General features: G+C 37.3%; 1 protein-coding gene across 1 annotated transcript in view; it reads left to right on the forward strand.

Moving 5' to 3' along the window:
* The window catches only part of BRWD3 (bromodomain and WD repeat domain containing 3), a 182,680-nt gene that overhangs the window by 44,191 nt on the left and 114,899 nt on the right, over positions 1-23,590 (forward strand). Inside the window, exons 7-8 of the mRNA XM_049766589.1 lie at positions 20,911-21,071; positions 22,841-23,062. Coding sequence (XP_049622546.1) covers positions 20,911-21,071; positions 22,841-23,062 — 383 coding nt within the window. The remainder of the gene's footprint in view (positions 1-20,910; positions 21,072-22,840; positions 23,063-23,590) is intronic.

Here is a 23,590-nt window from a genome sequence, read left to right on the forward strand (position 1 = left end):
TGTGGGTATCCTCTCCCCAAACTTTTTATTTATCGCACCTGAATGATCAGAACTGCCCACATCTGGAATGGGCGGGTAGAGGAGTCTGCATGAGGAGAGAGAAGGGATAAGGAGAGTTTGAGAGAGACGTGTAGGAGAGGCATCATTATCAGAGATTCAGCATCAGATTCAGCATTATCACTTGAGCATCATCAAAGAAGCAGCAGAATAGCATCATGAAAGGGAGTTAGTCAGCCTGGAAGCTAGTTAGAAAGCCTGGAGAAAGTAGCTGAGGGGGAAACAGTCCGAGAGAGCCAGAAGGAGTAGAGAGGTAGCTGCTAGGACAAAGGCTTAGTATAGAGGCCACGTGAGGAGGTGTACATGGCGGTAGGGACTGTGAAATGGAGCTGGTTGACTCCTGGAACTTTATCTGACTGCTTTGTGAATCTCTTTGTCCTCACCCTGCAACCTTCAGACCTGCCAGACCATAGAGGCTGCAGGAGCCGGGTCGAGCCCAGAGGGGCCTCACCATTCCCCCACCAACTCTAGGACTCATTAATTTATAATAAGACAACACTGACCTTGAATCATTTGACAGTGCCCAGGACCTGAATTGCCAGCACTAGCTTGTCCATCTGACACCAGACTTGGGTTGTGGGAGAATATACAGTTGAGCCATTTTCAGACTCTTTGTTTAAAGAGGCACTATCTGACTCATCATAAACATTTTTGTCATCTGATGTACTGGAGCTTAAGTCATATATCAGAGATGTGGATTGTTGTGAATGATAAATTATTGGCCCTGGGAAGGTCTTTAGATCAATAATCCATCACTACTGGAAAGGCACCCTCCTTCTTGGAGCATGAGCCGGGTAAGTGTCTCCATTTTTGTGTGTCCGGTGTTATTTCTTGAATTAGGTTTTTGTAGGTTTTTTGTATATGTCCTTTACTTCTTTAGTTAAGGTGACTACAAGATATTTGAGTTCGTTTGACACTAATGTGAATGGGATTGTTTTTTAATGTCCATTTCTTCTCTATCATTATTGGTTTACAAGAAGGCCATTGATTTTTGCGTATTAATTTTGTAGCCTGCCACTTTGCTATATGAATCTATTGTTTCTAGAAACTTTTTGGTAGAGTCTAGGGTTTTCTAAATATATCAAGTATCAAGTCATCTGCAAACACAATGAGCTTGATTTCTTCATTTCCTATCTGGATGCATTTGATATCTTTTGCTTGCCTAATTGCTAAGGTAAGAAATTCCAGCACTATGTTGAATAGTAGTGGTGAGAAAGGGCGACCTTGTCTTGTACCAGATTTTACAGGAAAGGCTTTTAATTTATCTTCATTGAGAATAATATTTGCCATTGGCATGTGGTAAATGGCCTTAAGTATATTGAGTAAAGTTTCTTCAAATCCCATCCTTTTTTTTTTTTTTTTTGGTTTTTGGGCCACACCCAGCAGTGCTCAGGGGTTACTCCTGGCTGTCTGCTCAGAAATAGCTCCTGGCAGGCACGGGGGACCATATGGGACACCGGGATTCAAACCAACCACCTTTGGTCCTGGATTGGCTGCTTGCAAGGCAAACGCCACTGTGCTATCTCTTCGGGCCCTCAATTCCCATCTTGATGAGACTTATTTGATCAAGAATGGGTGTTGGACATTATCAAATACTTTCTCTGCATCTATTGATATGATCATAAGATTTTTCTTTTTCTTTTTGTTGATACTGTGTATTATGTTGATTGATTTATATATGTTAAGCCATCCTTTCAATCCTGGAATGAATCCTACTTGGTTGTGGTGTATGACCTTCCTGATGAGGCATTGGGTCGATTTTGTCAGAATTTTGTTGAGGATCTTTGAATTCGTGTTCATCAGGGATATTGGTTTGTAGTTTTCTTTTTTTGCAGCATCTCTCTCTGGTTTTGGTGTTAATGTGATGTTAGCTTCATAAAAACTATTTGAGAGTGTTCCTGATTCTTCAATTTTCTGAAAAAGCCTGAAAAGGATTGGTAGTATTTTCTCTTGAAAGGTTTGAAAGAATTCGTTAGTGAATCCATCTGTGCCTGTGTTTGTGGGAAGACTTTTGAATACCATCTTAATTTCCTCAATACTGACAGAGATGTTTAGATATGCTATATAGTCCTGGTTTAACATTGGAAGATTATAAGAGTCCAAGAATTTATCCATTTCTTCCAGGTTCTCATGTTTGGTGGTGTAATTTCTCAAAGTAGTTTCTGATTATCCTTTGAATCTGTGCAGTATCTGTAATACCTCCCACTTGTTATTTCTATTCCAGTTTATTAAGTTCTCTCTTTTGTTTCTTTGTGAGTTTTGCTAGTGGTTTATCAATCATATTTATTTTTTTAATAAACCAACTTTTACTTTTTTTGATCTTTCTGATTGTTTTTTTTGGATTTTCAATTCATTGATTTCTTTTCTTTTTTTTTTTTTTTTTTGGTTTTTGGGCCACACCCGGCGGTGCTCAGGGGTTACTCCTGGCTGTGCTCAGAAATAGCTCCTGGCAGGCATGGGGGACCATATGGGACACCGGGATTCGAACCAACCACCTTTGGTCCTGGATCGGCTGCTTGCAAGGCAAACGCCACTGTGCTATCTCTCCGGGCCCCAATTCATTGATTTCTGCTCTAAGCTTTTTTCTTTCCTTTTACCTACATATTTATATTTTCTTTTGTGGATATTTTTCTAATTTTAAAAGCTGTCAATAATTTTTTACATAGGCCCCTTCATTGTTTCTGATATGTAGTTGAAAAGCTATAAATTTTTTTCTTAGTACTGCTTTTGCTGAGTCCCATAAATTCTGATAATATGGTCTTCATTGTCATTTGTTTCCAGAAACGTTTTGATTTTTTTCTTTCACTTCATCTCTGACCTATTGGTTGTTTATTAGTGAGCTATTTAATTTTCAGATGTTTAAGTTTTTCTTTTTTGTCTTTTTATAGTTCACTTCAAATTTCAAGTGCATTTTGATCTGAGAAGATAGTCTACAATTTCTATCCTCTTGACTTTTAACAGATATATTTTATGGGCCAGCATATGGTCTGTTATAAGGAATGACTCATGTGCATTGGAGAAGAATGTGTATTCAGTTCTATGGGGATGGACTGACACATATATATGTATATATATATGTATATACATATACATATTCTTCTAAATCTCTCCTCAGAGTATAATTTTGTTGGTTTCCAGCCTAGTTGACCTATCAAGGGTTGACAGGGCAGTGTTGTTGACAGGGCACTATTATTGTGTTGTTATTGATATCTTCTTTCAGATTGGTCAACAATTGTATTAAATATTTTGCTGGTCCTTCATTTGGAGCATGTATGTTTAGAAGTGTGATTTCTCCTGTTGTACATATCTTTAGATTAGTACAAAATGTCCATCTCAGTCTCTTTGAAATTTTCTGAGTCTAAAGTTTGTGTCATCTGAATTACTATGGCCACTCCAGCTTTTTTTTAATTGGATTTTGGTATTTGGGGCACACCCGGCAGTGCTCAGTGTTACTCCTGCCTCTGCACTCAAAAATCACTCCTGGCAGGCATGGGAATCGTATGGGATGACGGGATTTGAATTACCATCAATCCAGGAATCAAAATATTTGTCTTAGATTGGCTATGTGCAAGGCAAACACCCTACCACTGTGCTATTTCTCTGGCTCCCACTCCAGTTTTTTTTAAGGGAAATATTTTCTTGCATGATTTTCCTACAGCCTTTGATTTTGAGTCTATGTTTGTTCTGACTAATCGGAAGTGTTTCTTGTAGGCAACAAAATGTTGGATTCAGCTTTTTGATCAATTTTGACTATTTGTGTCTCTTAACTGGTACATTTAGTTTATTGCCATTGAGAGAGATAATTGTCATGGATTTATTGTCATCTTTGTGTACAAGTCTAGTGTGTTTGTTTGTCTGTCTTGTCTTAAAAGTAGACCTTTCATTTTTTTTTTAAGGCTGCTTTTGAATCTGTAAAGTTTGTAAGCTGTTGTTTATCCATGAAGCTATGTGTATTTCCTTCAAACCTGAAAGTAAGTCAAACTGGGTACATTATTCTAGGTGAAGAATTAATTTCATCAAATTTTGTCACTATATCCCCCTGCTGCCTTCTGGCCTTCAGGATTTCTTGTGACAGGTCAGCTGTAAATCTTAAGGATGCGCTTTTGAATATAATTTCTTTTTTTTTTATCTTGCTGCTTTCAGTATACTATCTGTATCTGTGGGATTCTTCATAGTGACTAGGATGTGTCTTGGGGTACTTTTCTTCAGGTTTCTTTTAGCTGGTACTCTTAGAGCATGCAGGATTTGATTGCATGCTATCTTTTTTTAATCTTTATTATAAACATGACTGTAGTTGGGATTTAGTCACAAAAAGAACACCCACTTCACCAGTGCAACATTCTCACCACCAATTCACCCCATATCTCTCAACCCACACCATCTGCCTAAATTTGACACAGGCATTTTACTTCTCTCACTCATTAACATTGCCATGGTAGTTTTTAGTGTTCTAACTGCACTCACCCCTTCATGAAGTGAGCTTCATATCAGGAGCCAGTCCTTCTGGCCCTCATCTCTAGGTATCATTACAATAATGTCTTTTAAACCTATAGATAAGTGTCTGTGTCTCTCTCTTCCTCTGACTTATTTCACTCAGCATAATAGTTTTCATGTTCATTCATGTATAGGAAAATTTCGTGACTTCATCTCTCCTGATGGCTGCATAATATTCCATTGTGTGCATGTACCACAGTTTCTTTAGCCATTCATCTGTTTAAGGGCATCTTGGTTGTTTCCAGAGTCTGGATATTGTAAATAGCGCTTAATGAATATAGGTGTGAGAAAAGGATTTTTGTATTGTATTTTCATATTCCTAAGGTATATCCTTAGGAATGGGATAGTTGGATGAAATGGAAGCTCAATTTCCAGTTTTTGGAGAAATCTCCATATCGTTTTCCATAAAGGCTAGACTAGACTGCATTCCCACCAGCAGTGAATAAGAGTGCCTTTCTCCCCACATCCCCGCCAGCACTTATTGTTCTCATTCTTTGCGATGTGTACCAGTCTCTGTGGTGTGAAATGGTACTTCATTGTTGTTTTGATTTGCATCTCCCTGATAATTAGTTATGTGGAACATTTTTCATGTGCCTTTTGGCCATTTGTATTTTTTCTTTGAGAAATTGCCTGTTCACTCCTTCCCATTTTTTGGTGGGGTTAGATTTTTTTTCTTGTTAAGTTCTGTCAGTAACTTGTATATTATAGATATTAGCCCCTTTTCTGATGGATATTGGGTGAATAGTTTCTCCCAGTTTGTGAGTGGCTTTTGTATCGTAGACACTATTTCCTTTGAGGAACTGAAGCTTCTCAACTTAATATAGTCCCATCTGTTTATTTCTGTTTCCACTTGTATGGAGAGTGCTGTTTCTGCCTTGAACATGCCTTTAGTCTCAATGTCATGGAGTGTTTTTCCTACATGTTGTTCAATATACCTTATGGTTTGGGGTCTGATATCCAGTTCTTCAATACATTTTCATTTGACCTTTGTGAATAGTGTTAGATGGAGTTTGCTTTTTTGCAAGCAGCTGACCAGTTGCTCCAAGACCACTTGTTAAAGAGGCTTTTCTTGCGCCATTTTGCATTTTTTGTCCCTTTATCAAAGATTAATTGATTGCATATGTGGGACACATTCTCTGAATACTCAAGTTTATTCCCCTGATCTGAGGGTCTGTCTTTATTCCAGTAACAAGCTGTTTTAATGAGTATAGCTTTGTAATACAATTTAAAATTTGGGAAAGTGATGCCTCCCATACTCTTTTTCCCAAGGGTTGCTCTAGCTATTCGTGTGTGTCTGTTCCAAATGAATTTCAGGAGTGTTTGATCCATTTCTTTGAAGAATGCCATGGGTATCTTTAGTGGGATTGCATTAATCTGTACAATGCTTTGGGGAGTATTGCCATTTTAATTGTGTTAATCCTGCCATTCCATGAGCAGGGTATGTGTCTCCATTTCCTTGTGCCCTCTTTTATTTCTTGAAGCAGGGTTTTGTGGTTTTCTTTGTAGAGGTTCTTCATCTATTTAGTTAAGGTATTTGAGTTTGTATGACACTAATGTGAATTGGGTTGTTTTTTAATTTTTTAAAAAAAATTTTTGGTTTTCCAGACCACACCCGTTTGATGCTCAGGGGTTACTCCTGGCTAAGCGCTCAGAAATTGCCCCTGGCTGTGGGGGACCATATGGGACACTAGGGATTGAACCACTTTCCTTCCTTGGCTAGCGCTTGCAAGGCAGACACCTTACCTCTAGTGTCACCTCGCCAGCCCCTGGGTTGTTTTTTTAAAGTCCATTTCTTCTCTATCATTATTGGTGTATAAGAAGGCCATTGATTTTTGCGTGCTAATTTTGTAGCCTGCCACTTTACCAAATGAACCTAGTGTTTCTAGAAGCTTTGTGGTAGAGTCTTTAGGATTTCCAATGACCATTTTAATTTCCCCAGTAGTGATATATCTGTTTAGCTGTGCTAGATCTTCCTGGTTTAACATTGGAAGATTATAAGTGTCCAAGAATTTATCCATTTTCTCCAGGTTTTCATGTTTTGTGGCATAGTTTCTCAAAGTAGTCTCTCATTACCTTTTGAATCTCTGCTGTATCAGTGATGATCTCCTTTTCTTTTCTGATCCAGTATATTTGATTTCTCTCACTCCGTTTCTTTGTGAGTTTTGCTAGTGGCTTATTGATCTTGTTTATTTTTTCAAAGAACCAACTTTTGCTTTCCTTATTTTTTGAATTGTTTTCTGGATTTTCATTTTATTGATTTTTGTTCTAAGCTTTGTTATTTGCTTCTGCCTACCTATTTTTGGTTCCTTTTGTTGGTCATTTTCTAGTTCTGAAAGCTGCGTCATTAAGCTTTTTATATTGGCCTCTTCTTCCTTTATGATGTGTGTTTGCAAGGCTATAAATTTTTCTCTAGTACTGCTTTTGTTGTGTCCCATAAATTCTGACAATTTATGTCTTCATTGTCATTTGTTTCCAGGAATGTTTTGATTTCCTTTTTGATTTCATCTCTGACCCACTGGTTGTTCAGTAGTGATCTGTTTAGTTTCCAGGTGTTAACATTTTTCTTCTGTGTTTCTTTGTAGTTTACATTTAATTTCAGAGCCTTGTGGTCTGTGAAGGTAGTTTGTATAATTTCTATCATCTTGACTTTATGGAGATATGTTTTATGGACCAGCATGTGGTCTATCCTGGAGAATGACCCATGTGCATTGGAGGAGAATGTGTATCCAATTTTCTGAAGATGGAGTGCCTTATATGTATCTACTTGTCCATTTTTTTCCATTTCTCTTTTCAAAGCTGTACATTCTTGTTGTGTTTCAACCTGGTTGATCTATCAAGAGGTGTCAGGGCAGTGTTGAGATTTCCCACCATTATTGTGCTGGTATTGATAGTTTCTTTCAGGTTTGTCAAGAGTTGTTTGAAATATTTTGCACATTTGGGTGCAAATATTTGGGTGCACATATGTTTAGTAGTGTGATTTCTTCTTGTTGTACATATCCTTTGATTAGTACAAAATGACCATCTTTTCTCTTATAACTTTTCTGAGTCTAAAGTTTGTTTCATCTGATACTAATATGGCCACTCCAGTTTTATTTTAAGGGTGTTGTTTGCTTGGATCATTTTTTCTCCAGCCTTTGATTTTGAGTGTATGCTTGTTTTGATTATTCAGATGTTTTTTTTTGTAGGTAGCAAAACATTGGATTCAGCTTTTTTTTTTTTATTTTCCCCACCCCCTGGATTCAGCTTTTTTTAATCCATTTTGTCACTCTGTTTCTCTTAACAAGTGTATTTAGTCCATTGACATTGAGAGAGATAATTGTCATGGGATCTAGTGTCATCTTTGTGTAGAAGTTTGGTGTATTTGTTGGTCTTGCTTTTCTTAAAGTAGACCTTTCACCTTTTCTTGTAGGGCTGGTTTTGAGTCTGTAAAGTTTCTGAGTTGTTGTTTATCCATGAAGTCATGTTTACTTCCTTCAAACCTGAAAGTGAGTCTGGCTGGGTGTAGTATTCTAAGTGAAGCATTCATTTCATTGAGTTTTTTTCACTATATCCAATCACTGCCTTCTGGCCTCGAGGGTTTCTTGTGACAGGCCTGCTCTAAATCTTAAGGATGCTCCTTTGAATTTAATTTCTCCTTTGACCTTGCTGCTTTCAGTATTCGTGCCTGTGTGATTTGTCATTGTTACTAGGATGTGTCTTGGGGTGCTTTTTTTGGTCTCTTTAAGCTGGTACTCTTCATGCATGCAGGATTTGGTTGCATGCTGTCTTTAGCTCTGGGAGTTTCTCAGTAATGATGTCCTTAACTGTTGATTCTTCCTGGGGATTTTCTTCCTGGGTCTATGGGGCTCTAATGATTCTCATGTTGCTTCTGTTGAACTAATCAAAGACTTTAATTTTTATCTGCTCACATTCCTTGAGTATTTTTTTTTCATTGTCTGATCATTTGCTTTGAGGTTTTTTTTCCCCAAACTTTTCTGCTGTATAGAGTTGTTTTGTATCTCACCTTCCAGCTTACTGATTCTGTCCTCAGCTTCTGTTACTCTGTTGGAGAGGCTTTCTATTGATTGTTTTATTTCACCTACTGAGTTCTTCAGTTCTGTTATTTCAGTCTGGAGTTTTCTAATTTCTGTCTTTGGGGTCTTTTCAGCTCGATCTCTTCTTTCTTTGAGTTCTATGAATATCCTCCACATTTCTACTCTATGCTCCTTATCTGAGAGGCTAAATTAGGTGGTTGCATTTTTCGAGTCAGGAGAGCTGCCGTCTTCATTTAATATTTCTGATGTTGGTTTGTGTTGTTTCCCCATTGTCACGCTTGCTTTTTTTTCTCCGCTTTATGGTGGTGTTCATTTGCTAGAGATGCGCTCTTTGTTGGGGTTGTTTCCAAACTCGCAGTGCTCCGGCGCCCTCAGCAATGATGTTGGCATTCTGAACTCACCCTGTTTATGCGTGTCCAGGGCCCCTCAGTCTCTCAGCTTCCTTCGGGGATTCTGTGCTGGGGTTGGTCCCAAACTCGGGGCCCTCAGCAATGATGTCAGCGACTCAGACTCACCCTGTTCGGGCCTGTCCAGGGCTCTTCAGTCTCTCAACTTTCTTCGGGGATTCTGTGCTGGGGTTGATCCCAAACCCTCGGTGCTCATGCGCCCTTAGTAGTGATGTCGGCGACCTGGACTCAACCCTATTTAGGTGTGTCCAGGGCCCCTCAGTCTCTCAGTTACCATCAGGGATTCTGTGCTGAGGTTGGTCTCAAACCCACAGCACTCAGGCATCCTTAGCAATGATGCTGGCGACCCAGACTCTAGGATGATTTTTTTTGGATGTAAAGCAGATTCTGTTTATTACAGACAAAGGATCTCCTTATATGTATTAGGCAAAGCAGGCTTTAGACAGGAAACAATTTATCACTTGAGAGCTACTGTGTGCTCAGAGTACTTGGTGTCCCAAATGGTATACAAGATATGGTTCCAAGGAGTATGCTGTTCTCTGTGGCCAAGGACAAGATAAGACGAAGCTCTTAGGCTTCTTTGCCTCATGGTTAGGCCCATTAAATGCTGGATAAGGAAGGGGCCCAACTGTTTAGGCTGCGGATTCGGAGCCTGGGAATGAAACTAGGATGATTATTTATGTAATTTTCTTTATGTGTCTTTGTGGAATTCATCATGTCTATCATTCCTTTATTTCTGAACGATTATATGACTGTTCATAGTATTTTGAATTTGTTTACTCTGTCCCACAATTTTATTTGGGTCTGGAGCATAGCTTTTGGTATATCTGCTATAAATCTTAAGGATGCTCCATTATATTTGATTTCCTTCTTTGTTTGTGCAATGTACAGTATATTATGTCAGTGGTTTACATCAATATAATTAGGATGTGTATTGGAGTATTTTTATTTGGATCTCTTTTACATGGTATCATTTGTGATCCAGGATGTGAGTACAAATGCTCTATATTTTTGGGATCTTTTCCGTAATGATATCTTTATTGTTTTTTCATAGGGTTTGCCATTTTGGCTCTTTGCAATGTTGATGTTTCTGTGTTGTTCTTCTTGAATTGATATCACAGTTTTCTTGTCCATTGTTCTTTAAGACTATATTCTTTTTCTTATTGTTATTTGGGAATCTTACATATCTAACTCATCTTTGAGCTGATTCTGTTTTCAGCAGCTGTTCCTTGATTGATGAAGCATTCCAGTGAGTTTTTCATTTCATCCACTAAGATTTTTGTTTTGCCCACCAAGTTTTTCAGTTTTGTCATTTCTGTTTGAAGTCTCTCATTTCTGCTTTTTATATCCTCTTTAGTCTTATTAGCAGCCTGTTGTTTGAATTCCTTGAATATTCTCAACACTTTGTCTCTAAAGTTCTTAACAGAGAGGTTATATAGCTGGGTGATATTGGTTGTGACTTCGGAGCTACCTCCTTAACTTATTATCTTACCAGTATTGTTTTGCTTTTATATTGTTACTATATCAGTCTGTAAGTGTTTATTGTGTATTTGGGTTGTTGAGTGACTGGAAGAAATAGTTGGCTGCTAAGCATGCACTGTTCCAGGGGTGCTTTCCTGAGCAGTAATGGTCCTTTTGAGTCAAAATGAGGACCCTGCTGTGGCTCTGTGTGTCTGCTTCAATTTTAGAGGACTTGGCAGAAGATGCCTCTCCTTTTCTGGTGCACTGATCCAGGTCTGGAAATGAAGTTTTTGACTTACAAAGATGCTCCTGTTAAAGTTTTGCCTGTTTTGCTCTGTTTCTTCAGACCCTATAGCTTTTTTGGGGGGAGGATGGAATTTTATGATATATATACTCAGTTCTAGATAGGTTTTCATCTAACACATCTTTTTTTGAATTTTTTAAAAGAATATGATCAAGATACAGCAATTTTTAAATAATGTATTTATTTAAGCACCATAATTACAAACATGTTTGTATTTGGGTTTCCGTTATAAAAAAAGAACACCCCTTCACCAGTGCAATCTACCCACCAGCAATGCTCTCCCAACTTTCTTCTCCCCCACCCCCTGCCTGTATTTAAGACAGGCATTCTATTTCTCCTACTCACTACTATTGTCATGGTAGTTGTTAGTGTAGTTATTTCTCTAACTGTACTCACCACTCTTTGTGGTAAGCTTCAAGGACACAGCAATTTTATTAATTAATTGTATTTGTGGGCTTTTCTGATTGAGCCTGTTGAATTGAAAATCTTACATTTTAGTGAGTAATATTTTCTGATACCATTTCAAAGTTTTGTGACAGTGTAAAATAATTTTAGTGTAAAAACTTGTCTCCATTTTAAATAGGAATGAATGGAATAGCAGCTCTGATTTGACTCTCAGAATACTTTTAGATTATGTTGATCTTTTCAGTAGAACCTAATTTAATAAATGACTTTTTTGTTTTGGACAAAACCAAGTGGTGCTCAGGGATTACTCCTGGCTCTGTACTCAGAAATTGCTCCTGGCAGGCTTAAGGGACCATATGGGATGCTGGGAATTGAACTTGGTTTTGCTGTGTGCAAGGCATATGCTCTACCTGCTGTGCTATTGATCCTGTGATAAATGATTTTCTTATTCCATTCAGTAACTTTTGTAAGTGGAGATAAAGTTGGAAATATAAGGAATTTTTGCCACTAATTGCAGATTGTATTTTCTATAATATCATTATATCATTATATAGCATTGGAAAGTGAGAGAATAAGAAGACTTAGGTTGAATTTAGGGTCTTTCATTTGTTTGCTCTGTGATGTTAAACAAGACACTTAACTACTTTAGATCTTAATTTTTTCAATCAGAAGGAAGAACTGGTGCTGAAAGGTGACAAAATGTTATATATTAAATCTGGTTCCTTTAGTCCATTGACATTGAGAGAATGAATTGTCCTGGGACTTAGTGCCATCTTTCTATAGAAGTTTGGTGTGTCTGTTGGTCAGTCTTGTCTTAAAGTAGGCCGTTCACTTTTTCTTTTAAGAATAGTTTTGGGTCTGTAAAGTTTCTGAGCTGTTGTTTGTCTGTGAAACCATGTATTGTTCCTTCAAACCTGAAAGTGAGTTTTGCTGGGTGCAGTATTCTAGGCGAAGCATTTATTATGGGCCCGGAGAGATAGCACAGCGGCGTTTGCCTTGCAAGTAGCTGATCCAGGACCAAAGGTGGTTGGTTAGAATCCCGGTGTCCCATATGGTCCCCCGTGCCTGCCAGGAGCTATTTCTGAGCAGACAGCCAGGAGTAACCCCTGAGCACCACCGGGTGTGGCCCAAAAGCCAAAAACCAAAAAAAAAATTTGGGGGGCCCGGAGAGATAGCACAGCGGTGTTTGCCTTGCAAGCAGCCGATCCAGGACCAAAGGTGGTTGGTTCGAATCCCGGTGTCCCATATGATGCCCCGTGCCTGCCAGGAGCTATTTCTTAGCAGACATCCAGAAGTAACCCCTGTGCACCGCCGGGTGCGGCCCAAAATCCAAACAACAACAACAACAACAACAACAAAAAACAAAAACTTATAGATAAATGAGACTATTCTGTGTCTCTCTCTCTCCCTCTGACTTATTTCACTCAGCATAATAGTTTCTGTGTCCATCCATGTATAGGAAAATTTTATGATTTCATTTCTCCTGATGGCTGTACAATATTCCATTGGTATAGGCACCCCAGTTTCTTGAGCAATTCATCTGTTGAAGGGCATCTTGGTTGTTTTCAGAGTCTGGCTATTGTAAATAGCACTGCGATAAATATAGGTGTATGGAAGGGATTTTTGTATTGTGTTTTTGTGTTCCTCGGGTATATCCCTAGGAGTGGTATAGCTGGATCATATGGAGCTCAATTTATAGTTTTTTGAGGAAACTCCATATTGTTTTCAATAAAGGCTGGAAAAGATGACATTCCCACTAGCAGTGAATGAGAGTTCCTTTCTAGGATGTATCTTGGGGTGCTTTTCTCTGGATGTCTTTTGCTGGTACGCTTTCAGCTTGCAGCATTTCATTGCATGCACCCTTTAGCTTTGGGAATTTCTCTGCAGTGATATCCTTGACTGTTGATTCTTCATGGGGATTTTCTTTCTGGGTCTTTGGGACTCCAATGATTCTTATGTTGTTTCTGCTTAGTTTATCAAAGACTTCTGTTTTCATCTCTTTACATTCTTTAATGATTTTTTCATTGTCTGGTCCTTTGTTTTAAATCTCTTTCCCAATCTTTTCTGTTACATGGTGTTGTTATTCATCTTACTTACAGCTCACTGACTCTCTCCTCAGCTGCTGTTACTCTGTTAGAGAGGCTTTCCTACGAGGTTTTCATTTCACCTACCATGTTTATCCAGTCTTGTTATTTCAGTTTCGAGTTTTTTCATTGCTATTTTCATATAATTATTTCTTAATTTCTTAATTCTTACTTTTGGTTCTTTCAGTTTGTTCCATGCTTTCTTTTCTAAACTTCTCATTTGAGAGTCTAAATTGGTGGTCGGCCCTTTTTGGGTCATCAGAACTGCCATCATCATTCTCTCTGCATGTTGGTAGCCTGTATTGTTTCCCCATTGTCACACTTGTAGTGTAGTGTTTTCTATATTTTGTGCTGGTATTCATCGACTAGGAATTGTGCACAGTCACGAATTAAAGCAGAGTAGCCTGGAATTTTTTTCGGTCCCACCCTTTGGGAAGGATCACCACACCTCCAATTCTCATGCATTCCATGGTCTCTTCCTGGTCAAGTGGGTCCCAGTGATTTGAAGGTTGAGATGGCATCTGTGTTGAAGTGTGCATGCCTATTTATTTATTTATTTGGTTTTTGGGCCACACCCGGCAATGCTCAGGGGTTACTCCTCGCTCGCTGTTCAGAAATCACTCCTGGCAGGCACGGGGGACCATATGGGATGCTGGGATTCAAATCACCATTAGTCCTGGGTCAGTGCTTGCAAGGCAAATGCACTACCTCTGTGCTATCTCTCTGGCCCCACCTAGTTATTTTTTAAAATATGCTATTCTTAGTTTAACACATGCCTATTTGTTTTTCTTTTTTTCATCTTGTTATATTAGAGGTTGATCCTTTGAAATGCAATTATCTGCAATTTCATGAGATATCTTATTTTTGTTCATAATTACAAGTCTAATATTAAGGTCTTCAATGCGTTTTAATTTGAATTTTGTGACTTTTATTAGCAAGTGGTCTGAGTTCATTTTCCTGTATTGACCAGTTTTCCCAGCTCCATTTATTAAAGATCATTTCCTTGCTACAATTCATATGTTTTGCTTCCTTATCTAAAATTAACTTTTTTGATATGTTGGGATCTCTCAAGATAATCAGTTATATTCCACTGATCTGAGAATTTGTCTTTATTCCAATACCATGCATTTTAATAATTACTGCTTCCATAGAATTGGAAGATGGGGTGACTGATCTCTCTATTTTCTTCCAAGGATTGCTTATGTATTTAAGGAGATAAATATTTCATATGAATTTTAGAAGTGTTTGATCATTGTTTGAAAATCATCATAGGTATCCTTACTCAGGGCATCATAGAATGATTTAGGAAGTATTGCTATCTAATTATGTTATTCCATTGGCATTCATGTGGAGTGAATGTGTTTTCATTTTTTTATGTTATCTTATATTTATTGAAGTATTTTTTGTAGTTTTCTTTTTCTTTCTTTTCTTCCCCTTTTATTTAAGCTGATTTCAAGGAACTTGATTCTGAGGCACAGTTTTGAATTGTGTTGCTTTGTTAGTATCACCTTATTCTTTTCATTATCTGTTTATACAAAAGCATTGCACTTTTGTATGCTAATTTTAGCCTGCCTTTTCACTATAAAAACCTGTTGTTTCTAGAAGCTTCTTTTTAGAATCTTTAGGTTTTTCTAAATATAGTATTATATTATTCACAAATAGTGAGAACTTCACTTCCTCTTCTTTCTGGATGACCTTGATATATTTTACTTGCTTAATTGCTGTGGCAAGTATTTTGAGTTCTATAATGGATGGAAGTGCTACTTATCTTGTGTCTAATCTTGCAGTGAAAGTTTTTAGTTTTTCCCCATTGAGTATTTTTATTTACTGTAAATGGCTTAGTTATATTATGAACATTTCCTTCAATTTCCATTTTTTTTGCAGATTTTGTCATAAGTGAGTTCTGGACTTTATTAAATTCTTTTCTGTATCTATTGATAGGATTATATTTTTTAACTTTCTTTTATTCAAATGGTGTGTTATGTTGATTGATGTTTGTATGTAAAACTATCTTTGCATCCTAGGGATGAATCTTACTTGGTCATGGTGTATGTATTCTTTTTGACAAATTGCTAAAATTTATTTGCTATTTGTACATTTTAGTTTCCTAAAAGGTCATACAAAGATTTGACAGTACATAGAACTTCTTTAGAGGCTTGAAAGACATCACTAGTGAATACATCCTGGACTGTGCTTTTGTTTTTGGGAAAACTTTTGATTATAATTTAGATTCCCTTAATAGTGGGGGGCCTCAGGAATTACTGATTATTTGTGTCAGTCTTGGAGATTATTTGAGTTTAAGATTTTATCCCTTTCTTCTTGGTATAGCGTTTTGCATCATAGAGGTTTTCAAAGTAATTTCTGATGATCCTTTGAATTTCTGTGCTTTCTGGTGTGATGTATCCATTTTGTTTCTGGTTTGGTTTGTTAGGATTCTCTATTTCTTTGTATGTCTTGGTAGTGATTTATTGATTTATTGATCTTACTTATTTATTCCTCCTGACTCTACACTCAGAAATCGCTCCTGGCAGGCTCGGGGGACCATTTGGGATGCTGGGATTCAAACCAGTGACCTTCTGCATGAAAGTCCTTACCTCCATCCAATCTCTCTTGCCCCATGATATAATTCTTAAGAGTACTTCTTTGTAATTTCTCTTTCTGATCAAGTTGCTTTAAATACTCTATATCTGAGATTTTCATCATTGTGACTAGCATGCACCTTGGGGTGCTTTTATTTAGGTCTATTTATTTATTTATTTATTTATTTATTTATTTATTTATTTATTTATTTATTTATTTATTTATTTATTTATTTATTTATGGTATTGGGGCTACACCCAGTGGCTATCAGGGGTTACTCCTGGCTCTGCACTCAGAAATCGATCCTGGCAGGCTTGGGGGACCATAATGGATGCCAGAAATAGAACTCACGTCCTTCCTGGCTCGGCTACGTGCAAGGCAAATGCCCTACAGCTGTGCTATCTCTGGCCCTTTGGTCTCTTTTAACTGGTACTCTACCATCCAGTATTTGGGTGGTCTTCAGCTTTTGGAACTTCTCAGCAATGACTTCTTTGTTGCTTCTTTATAGGTGTTTCTCTTGGCTCTCAGGACCCCAATGAATATTATGTGGTTCATGTTGAATTTATCCCAATGATCTTTTGTCATCTATTGGCTTATTTTGAGAATTTTTCCATGTTTTCATTTATTGTAAGATTCTGTTCCAACTTTTGTTGTAGCAAGGTATTATATAGGTCATCTTCAAATCACTGATTTTGTTCTCAGCAGCAGAGGTCTTCCAGTGATTTTTTTTCATTTCACCTATGAAAATGTATTTTAGTCCTGTTATATTTGTTTGAAGTTTTCTCATTTCCACTCTCATATCCCTTTGAGTCTTATTTTTTTCCCTTTTTTGTATTTTTTGAGTCACAAATGCTCAGAGCCTACTCCTATTTATGCACTCATGGATCATTCCTGGTGGTCAGACTTGTCAATGTCTTACCTGTTGTTCCACTCTAGCCCCTACTTTCTTTTGGTTCTTGTTTTATAACATATAATACATGATTATACATTGATTGTCCCACCAAAAACTCAGCTTTTAATTTTTGTGAAATGCAGAAGATATTTACATTGCTATTTGTTTGACATTATGTGAACAAAATGATTTATGTTTTTCCTAAGTATTTATGTGATGAGGTGTGTGTGAATGGTGACCTTACTTTGAGGCTGACAATTAAAATACTGGAGAAATATATGTAATTTTTATATTTAAGTGTATTGCATACAATTATGAAAATTAATATGATTACTTCTCTGCCCTAATGCACTTCCCCACTATGACAATTGTTGCATACATCTTTAAAATCACTTTTTACTTTCATCTTTTCTGAGTTAATTAGCACAAGTACCCTTAATTATGTCAACCCTGACCCTCAGTGATTTACATTAAACTCTGGCTAATAAAAGTGGCAGGGAAAGCAGCAGAGAAGCTTTACTGGCTCAGGAAGGTCTACGAAGCTGCTCAGCAACCCCTGGCTGAAAATATATCATTTTTCCATGACTCTGCCTGATTTCTTGTGTGAAACTGCAAGCTGAGAACCCACAGAATTACCCCCACAGACGATGGTATTTTGAAATAACCACTCTGATCAAGAGCTGGGTGCTGAGAGGAGATGTGATATGATATACATCATACCCCTTTAGTAATAATTTTGCAAACCACAATGTCTAAAAGGAAATAAAGAGGACAGCGAGATAGAGGGAGAAAAAATATCTGCCACAAAAGCTGGCAGGGGAGAGGGAAACTGGGGTAATTGATGTTGGGAAATTATGCACTAGTATAGGAATGGGTTTTGAACATTGTATGACTGAAAATAGATAATACACAAAGCTGTAACTATCTCATGGTGATTTAGTTAAATAATTTATTAAAAATAAAATAAAAATTAAATTAAAAATAAAATTAAGATGGTAAAAATCAAAACATATGAAACCAAATAATCTTTATTTTAAAATGTTTTTATTTCTTCTTATTTACCTAACTAATGAGGAACAGGCTTCTGGGGCCTTGGTTTCACTGGTGTCATAGGAGACTTTTTTTCCCCACCCCACCCCTGCACCCCACCTTCATAGGAGATTTTTATAACTAAATATCCAATCACACTTGACAATACTAAATATATTAGAAACCCTAGCCAGGAGGTGAGTTGATAGGCCCGGAAAGGGGGAAGACACTGAACTCTGCTGGAACTCAGATGCCAGCACCTATCTCTGATTGTCTCCTGTGCTGTGCTGCATTCTTGGCCTGATTTCATCCTGTGTGTGGCTTCATCTGTGCATGGCTAGCCTTCCCTAGAGACTGATTTCATCCAGTGTGTGGCTTCATCTGCACATGGCTAGCCTTCCCTGGAGTCTTCCCTGGAGCCCTCCCTGGAGGTGAGTTGATATGCCCAGAAAGGGGGAAGCTGCTGAACTCTGCTGGAACTCAGATGCCAGCACCTATTTCTGACTGTCTCCTGTGCTGTGCTACATTCTTGGCCTGATTTCATCCTGTGTGTGGCTTCATCTGCGCATGGCTAGTCTTCCCTAGAGCCTGATTTTATCCAGTGTGTGGCTTCATCTGCACATGGCTAGCCTTCCCTGGAGCCTTCCCTGGAGGTGAATTGATATGCCCAGAGAGGGAGGAGCCAGAGGAGCCAATGAATATAACCACAACAATTAGAAAAACCCACAATACAAGTGTGACAATGGGGAAACAACGCAGGCCAGCGCCAGACATAGAGAATGAAGACGGCAACTCAGATGGCCAGAACATGGCCAACCATCTGGTCAGTCTCTCAGATAAGGAGTTTAGAGTCGAAATATGGAAGATGTTCAAAGAACTCAAAGAAAGTATAGAAGAGAACAATAATAAGAATCAAGAGAATATTAAGATAGAAATGAAAAAACTCCAAACTGACATTTTAGGTCAAATAACAGGTCTGAAAAACTCAGTAGATGAATTGAAGAAAAACATGGATGAGCTTTCCCACGGGTTAACAGCAGCTGAGGTTAGAATTAGTACACTGGAAGATGAGATTAATAACAACTCCATACAGCAGAAGAGATTGGAAAAAAAGCCTTAAAGCAAATGATCAAACAATGGAAAAATTACTCAAAGAATGGGAACAGATGAAAATAGAAATCTATGATAAGCTCAACAGAAACAACTTAAGAATTATTGGAGTCCCAGAGACCCAGGAAGAAAATCTCCAGGAAGAATCAATGGTCAAGAACATCATTAAAGAGAAACTACCAGAGCTAATGAATACATGCGATCAAACCCTGCATGCCCGAAGAGTATCAACTAAAAGAGACCCCAGAAAAAACACCCCAAGAATCAGCCTAGTCACAATGACGAATCCCACAGATAGAGACAGAATTCTGAAAGCAGCAAGATTGAAAAGAGAAACTACATTCAAGGGAACATCCTTGAGATTTACTGCAGACCTGTCACCAGAAACACTCAAGGCCAGAAGGCAGTGGTGGGACATAGTGACAAAACTCAATGAAATAAATGCTTTGCCTAGAATACTGCACCCAGCAAAACTCACTTTCAGGTTTGAACGAACAATACATGGTTTCACAGACAAACAACAGCTCAGAAACTTACAGACTCAAAACTAGTCCTAAAAGAAAAACTGAAAAACCTGCTTTAAGACAAGACTGACCAACAGACACACCAAACTTTGATATAAAGATGGCACTAAATCCCAGGACAATTCTTTCTCTCAATGTCAATGGACTAAGTGCACCAGTTAAGAGACACAGAGTGGCTAAATGGATCAAAAAACTCAATCCAACTTTACTGCTGCCTACAAGAAACACCTGAACAGTCAGAACAAACATAGACTCAAAATAAAAGGTTGGAGGAAAATCATCCAAGCAAACAACACCCATTAAAAGCTGGAGTGGCCATACTAATATCAGATGATGCAAACTTTATACTCAGGAAAGTTGTAAGGGACAAAGATGGACATTTTGTATTAATCACGGGATATGTACAGCAGGAAGAAATCACTCTCCTAAACATATATGCACTGAATGAGGGGCCAGCAAAATATTTAATACAATTGTTGACGAATCTGAAAAATAATATCAATAACAACACAATAATTGTGGGAGATCTCAACATGGCATAGTCAACACTTGATAGGTCAACCAGACTGAAACCCAACAAGAATATACTAGACCTAAAAAGAGAACACCCTAGCCAAATAACATTGAAATGTGACTCTCAAGATAGAAGATAAGTGGGGCCGGAGAGATAGCATGGAGGTAAGGCATTTGCCTTTCATGCAGGAGGTCATCGGTTCGAATCCTGGTGCCCCATATGGTCCCCTGTGCCTGCCAGGAGCAATTTCTGAGCCTGGAGCCAGGAATAACCTCTGAGCACTGCTGGGTGTGACCCAAAAACAAAAACAAAAACAAACAAAAAAAAGATAGAAGATAAGTGAGGCTGATGAGAGGGAATAATGGTGAAGGGAAGTTGATATTGTTGGTAGGATTGATGTCAAAATATTGTGTGCCTATATCCGCACTATCAAGAACTTTATATAGTGCTTCTTTTTTCATTCTGGTTTTTGGTTCTTGGTCTTTGGGTCACACCCGGTGGCACTCAGGGGTTACTCCTGGTTTTGTGCTCAGAAATTGCTTCTGGCAGACTCTGGGTATCATATGGGATGCCAGGAATCAAACCAGGGACCATATGGGTTTGGTTGCATGTAAGGCAAATGTCTTGCTGTTGTGCTATTGCTCTGTCCCCTAAATAGTGATTCCTTAATGAAATAAAAATTAAAAATAAAATTACAAGTTTTTTGTTATATACCAATGAAGGCAACTGAAAATTATACTTTGAATAACCAAAATAAGGGAAAAGAAAATCAGACTTTTTTATTTCAGAGATGGACAATCCTTAGTTCTTGATGTCTGTGAACTTATGTTCATAATATCCTGAATTGAAAATTTAGACATACAGGGACTATCTGTGATGCATGTACCATTTTCTTACTGGGTCTAAATCTGATGTGTGTATTATTTTCTCTCCTAATATTCATGGTTTGACTTAATGAAGTTTTTTTTCCTATTTTAGATTTTCAAAAGAGCATATTCTGTTTTATGTTTTCTAGTGAATATCACCTCTGCCAGACAATTAACTGGATGTAGTCGCTTCAGCCATATTTTCCCTTCATCTTCATACCAGCACATTAAGATGCATAAAAGAATTCTGGGACACCTATCATCAGTCTACTGTGTAGCATTTGACCGAAGTGGGAGAAGAATTTTCACTGTGAGTTAAATAAATGCTGTAACATTTTAGAGATTTAGAACAATTTAAGATAGACTTTATCACATTGAATTATGTATTGTAATGCATTAATACTTTTAGATGTATGAATGCAACGAAGAGACTAGAAGTTAAATTATATTTTATGTTTAACACCATACCCTCTCATTTTTAAATCTGATTAAAAATTTAACTTGTCAGATTGCCTCTTGTATTATATACCAAACATTTCTTAAAATGCCCTTACACAGGCCAAAACTATAGCACAGTGGATAGGGCCTTTACCTTGCACTTAACCTACCTATGTTTGATCCTGGACATCCCAAATGGTTTGCTAAGCCTGCCAAGAGTGATTTCTGAGTATAGAGCCAGGAGTAATGCCCGAGTGCCTACAGGTGTGGTCCTCCCCAAAAAATGCACTTAAGATTTTTAACAGTGTGATCACTGCCAATTGTGCTTAAATAGTAATTACACCATATTTTTATTGAATAGTTGAACTATACAATAAAATGAAGAGGACAGTTATTTTAGATCTCTTTGTCTTATTTCACACTCATTTATTTTAAATTTGAGGTAATCCCTTAGACTCTGATCATGGATTTTTACAAATTGGATGGTGTAGTGGGCTGAAGTAGTCCATTTACTTTATAAACACTTTCACTCTTATAAACTCATTGCCTCAAAAATAAATCTAAAAAGATTTTTTATTAAACACATGTTTCACATGTTATTGAGTAAAATTTAGGGCTCATTTTTTCTTATTTAAAATTTTATTTTATTGAAACAATTGTGATCTACAGAGTCCTTCATAGTTGAATTTTAGATATACAATGAATTAGAGCCCTTCCCACCACCAGTGTCAACCTACCTCCATTAATGGACCCAGAGTGCATCCTATACCACCACCCTTTGCCCCCTGGCCTGCCAGGGTAACAGGCCCCTTTGAGTTTAGATTATTAAAGTGTAGGTCCCTTAATTCTAATATTATTGACTTCAGTTTGGATATTTAGTTCTGTCCTTGTTTATTTTCCCACCAATGCATCCAAGGGCTCATTATTTTTAAGATAACACTGTTATATTGTTTTAGTACTAAATCAATTCAGAATTATTTAGATGATGACATAATTTTTTAATATATTTAAATTCTACCACAGTGGAAATGCTTTGCATTTTAAAAAGTTAAATTTCTTGGAGCTCATTATTGATTTTTTTACTTTAAATGCATTGCATAAGTAATTTGATATCAATGATAATAATGAAGATGATGGCACTTATAAATAAATCTAATTACTAAATATATATTAATTGGTTTAGAATTACATTTTATTAGAGTCCTTTCTTATTAGGAAATTCAACATAGAACTTTTATTAAAACAGTCTTATATATACTGATAAATTCAAGTTAAAATGTATTTATGGGAAAAATATACAAGTAATGGAAAGACTGTCAGTTTTAAGGACAAAAATGATTAGAGGGATACTTAATGTCAAATCAGTTAAAAATCAGTTAATAGCATTTTGAATTTTCAGGATTGGTAGTACTTTTGACACCTTAACAAATACTAGTGTTTTGTGAAATGCTTTGCCAATATGATTATTTAGATATTTATATTTGGTACTGGATTTGTAACATATATATATACATATATATAAACATATCTATTACACTCTTATTAAGATTAAAGGCTTAGAAGTAACTGGTGGCAGGAAGATAGGTGAGGAATGGTGAATGTCTGCTTTATTATATATTGTCTGTCTTTGTAATACTGTAGGGTTCAGATGACTGCTTGGTGAAAATTTGGGCTACAGATGATGGACGTCTCCTTGCTACACTTCGCGGGCACTCTGCTGAAATTTCTGACATGGCTGTTAACTATGAAAATACTCTCATTGCCGCAGGCAGCTGTGATAAAGTTGTAAGAGTCTGGTGTCTTCGAACCTGTGCACCAATTGCTGTCCTTCAGGGACATTCAGCTTCTATTACTTCAATACAGGTAAGAAAAATGAAGGTACCTCTTAAATATATAATAAGAATGAAAAGACTCTTGTTATTTGTTATACTATGTGGATATTATTACAAATGCTAACAGATGGGGCAGCGAGAGAGTACACTGGGTAAGATAATTGCTTTGCTTGTAGCCTACCTGAATTTGATCCTGGCACCACATTTGGTGCCCAAAACCTTAGAACTAGTGGTTCCAGACTACATAGCCACGAGTAAATCCTGAGTACCCTAGATATCTTTTATCAAATATCCTTTCCCATAATGATTTCATTAAGTTAATGATCTTTGAGTTTCATCTATAGGGTGATAAATCCGAAAATTTTATTTCCATCTTGAGCTTATTTTATTCCCATACATGTTAATTTAACTGTCCACTGAGTATACTTACATGACTGTCAACTGGTCGATTCAAATTGAACATAGAGGTGTTTTTCAGTTCATCTATACTGTTCGCCTGTTCACCCCCCTATGACTTGCTAACTAACATGTTCTTTAGTTCCTTCTATTCCATTTGTGT

Source organism: Suncus etruscus, chromosome X, assembly GCF_024139225.1.
Source record: "Suncus etruscus isolate mSunEtr1 chromosome X, mSunEtr1.pri.cur, whole genome shotgun sequence".
NCBI classification, from domain to species: domain Eukaryota; kingdom Metazoa; phylum Chordata; class Mammalia; order Eulipotyphla; family Soricidae; genus Suncus; species Suncus etruscus.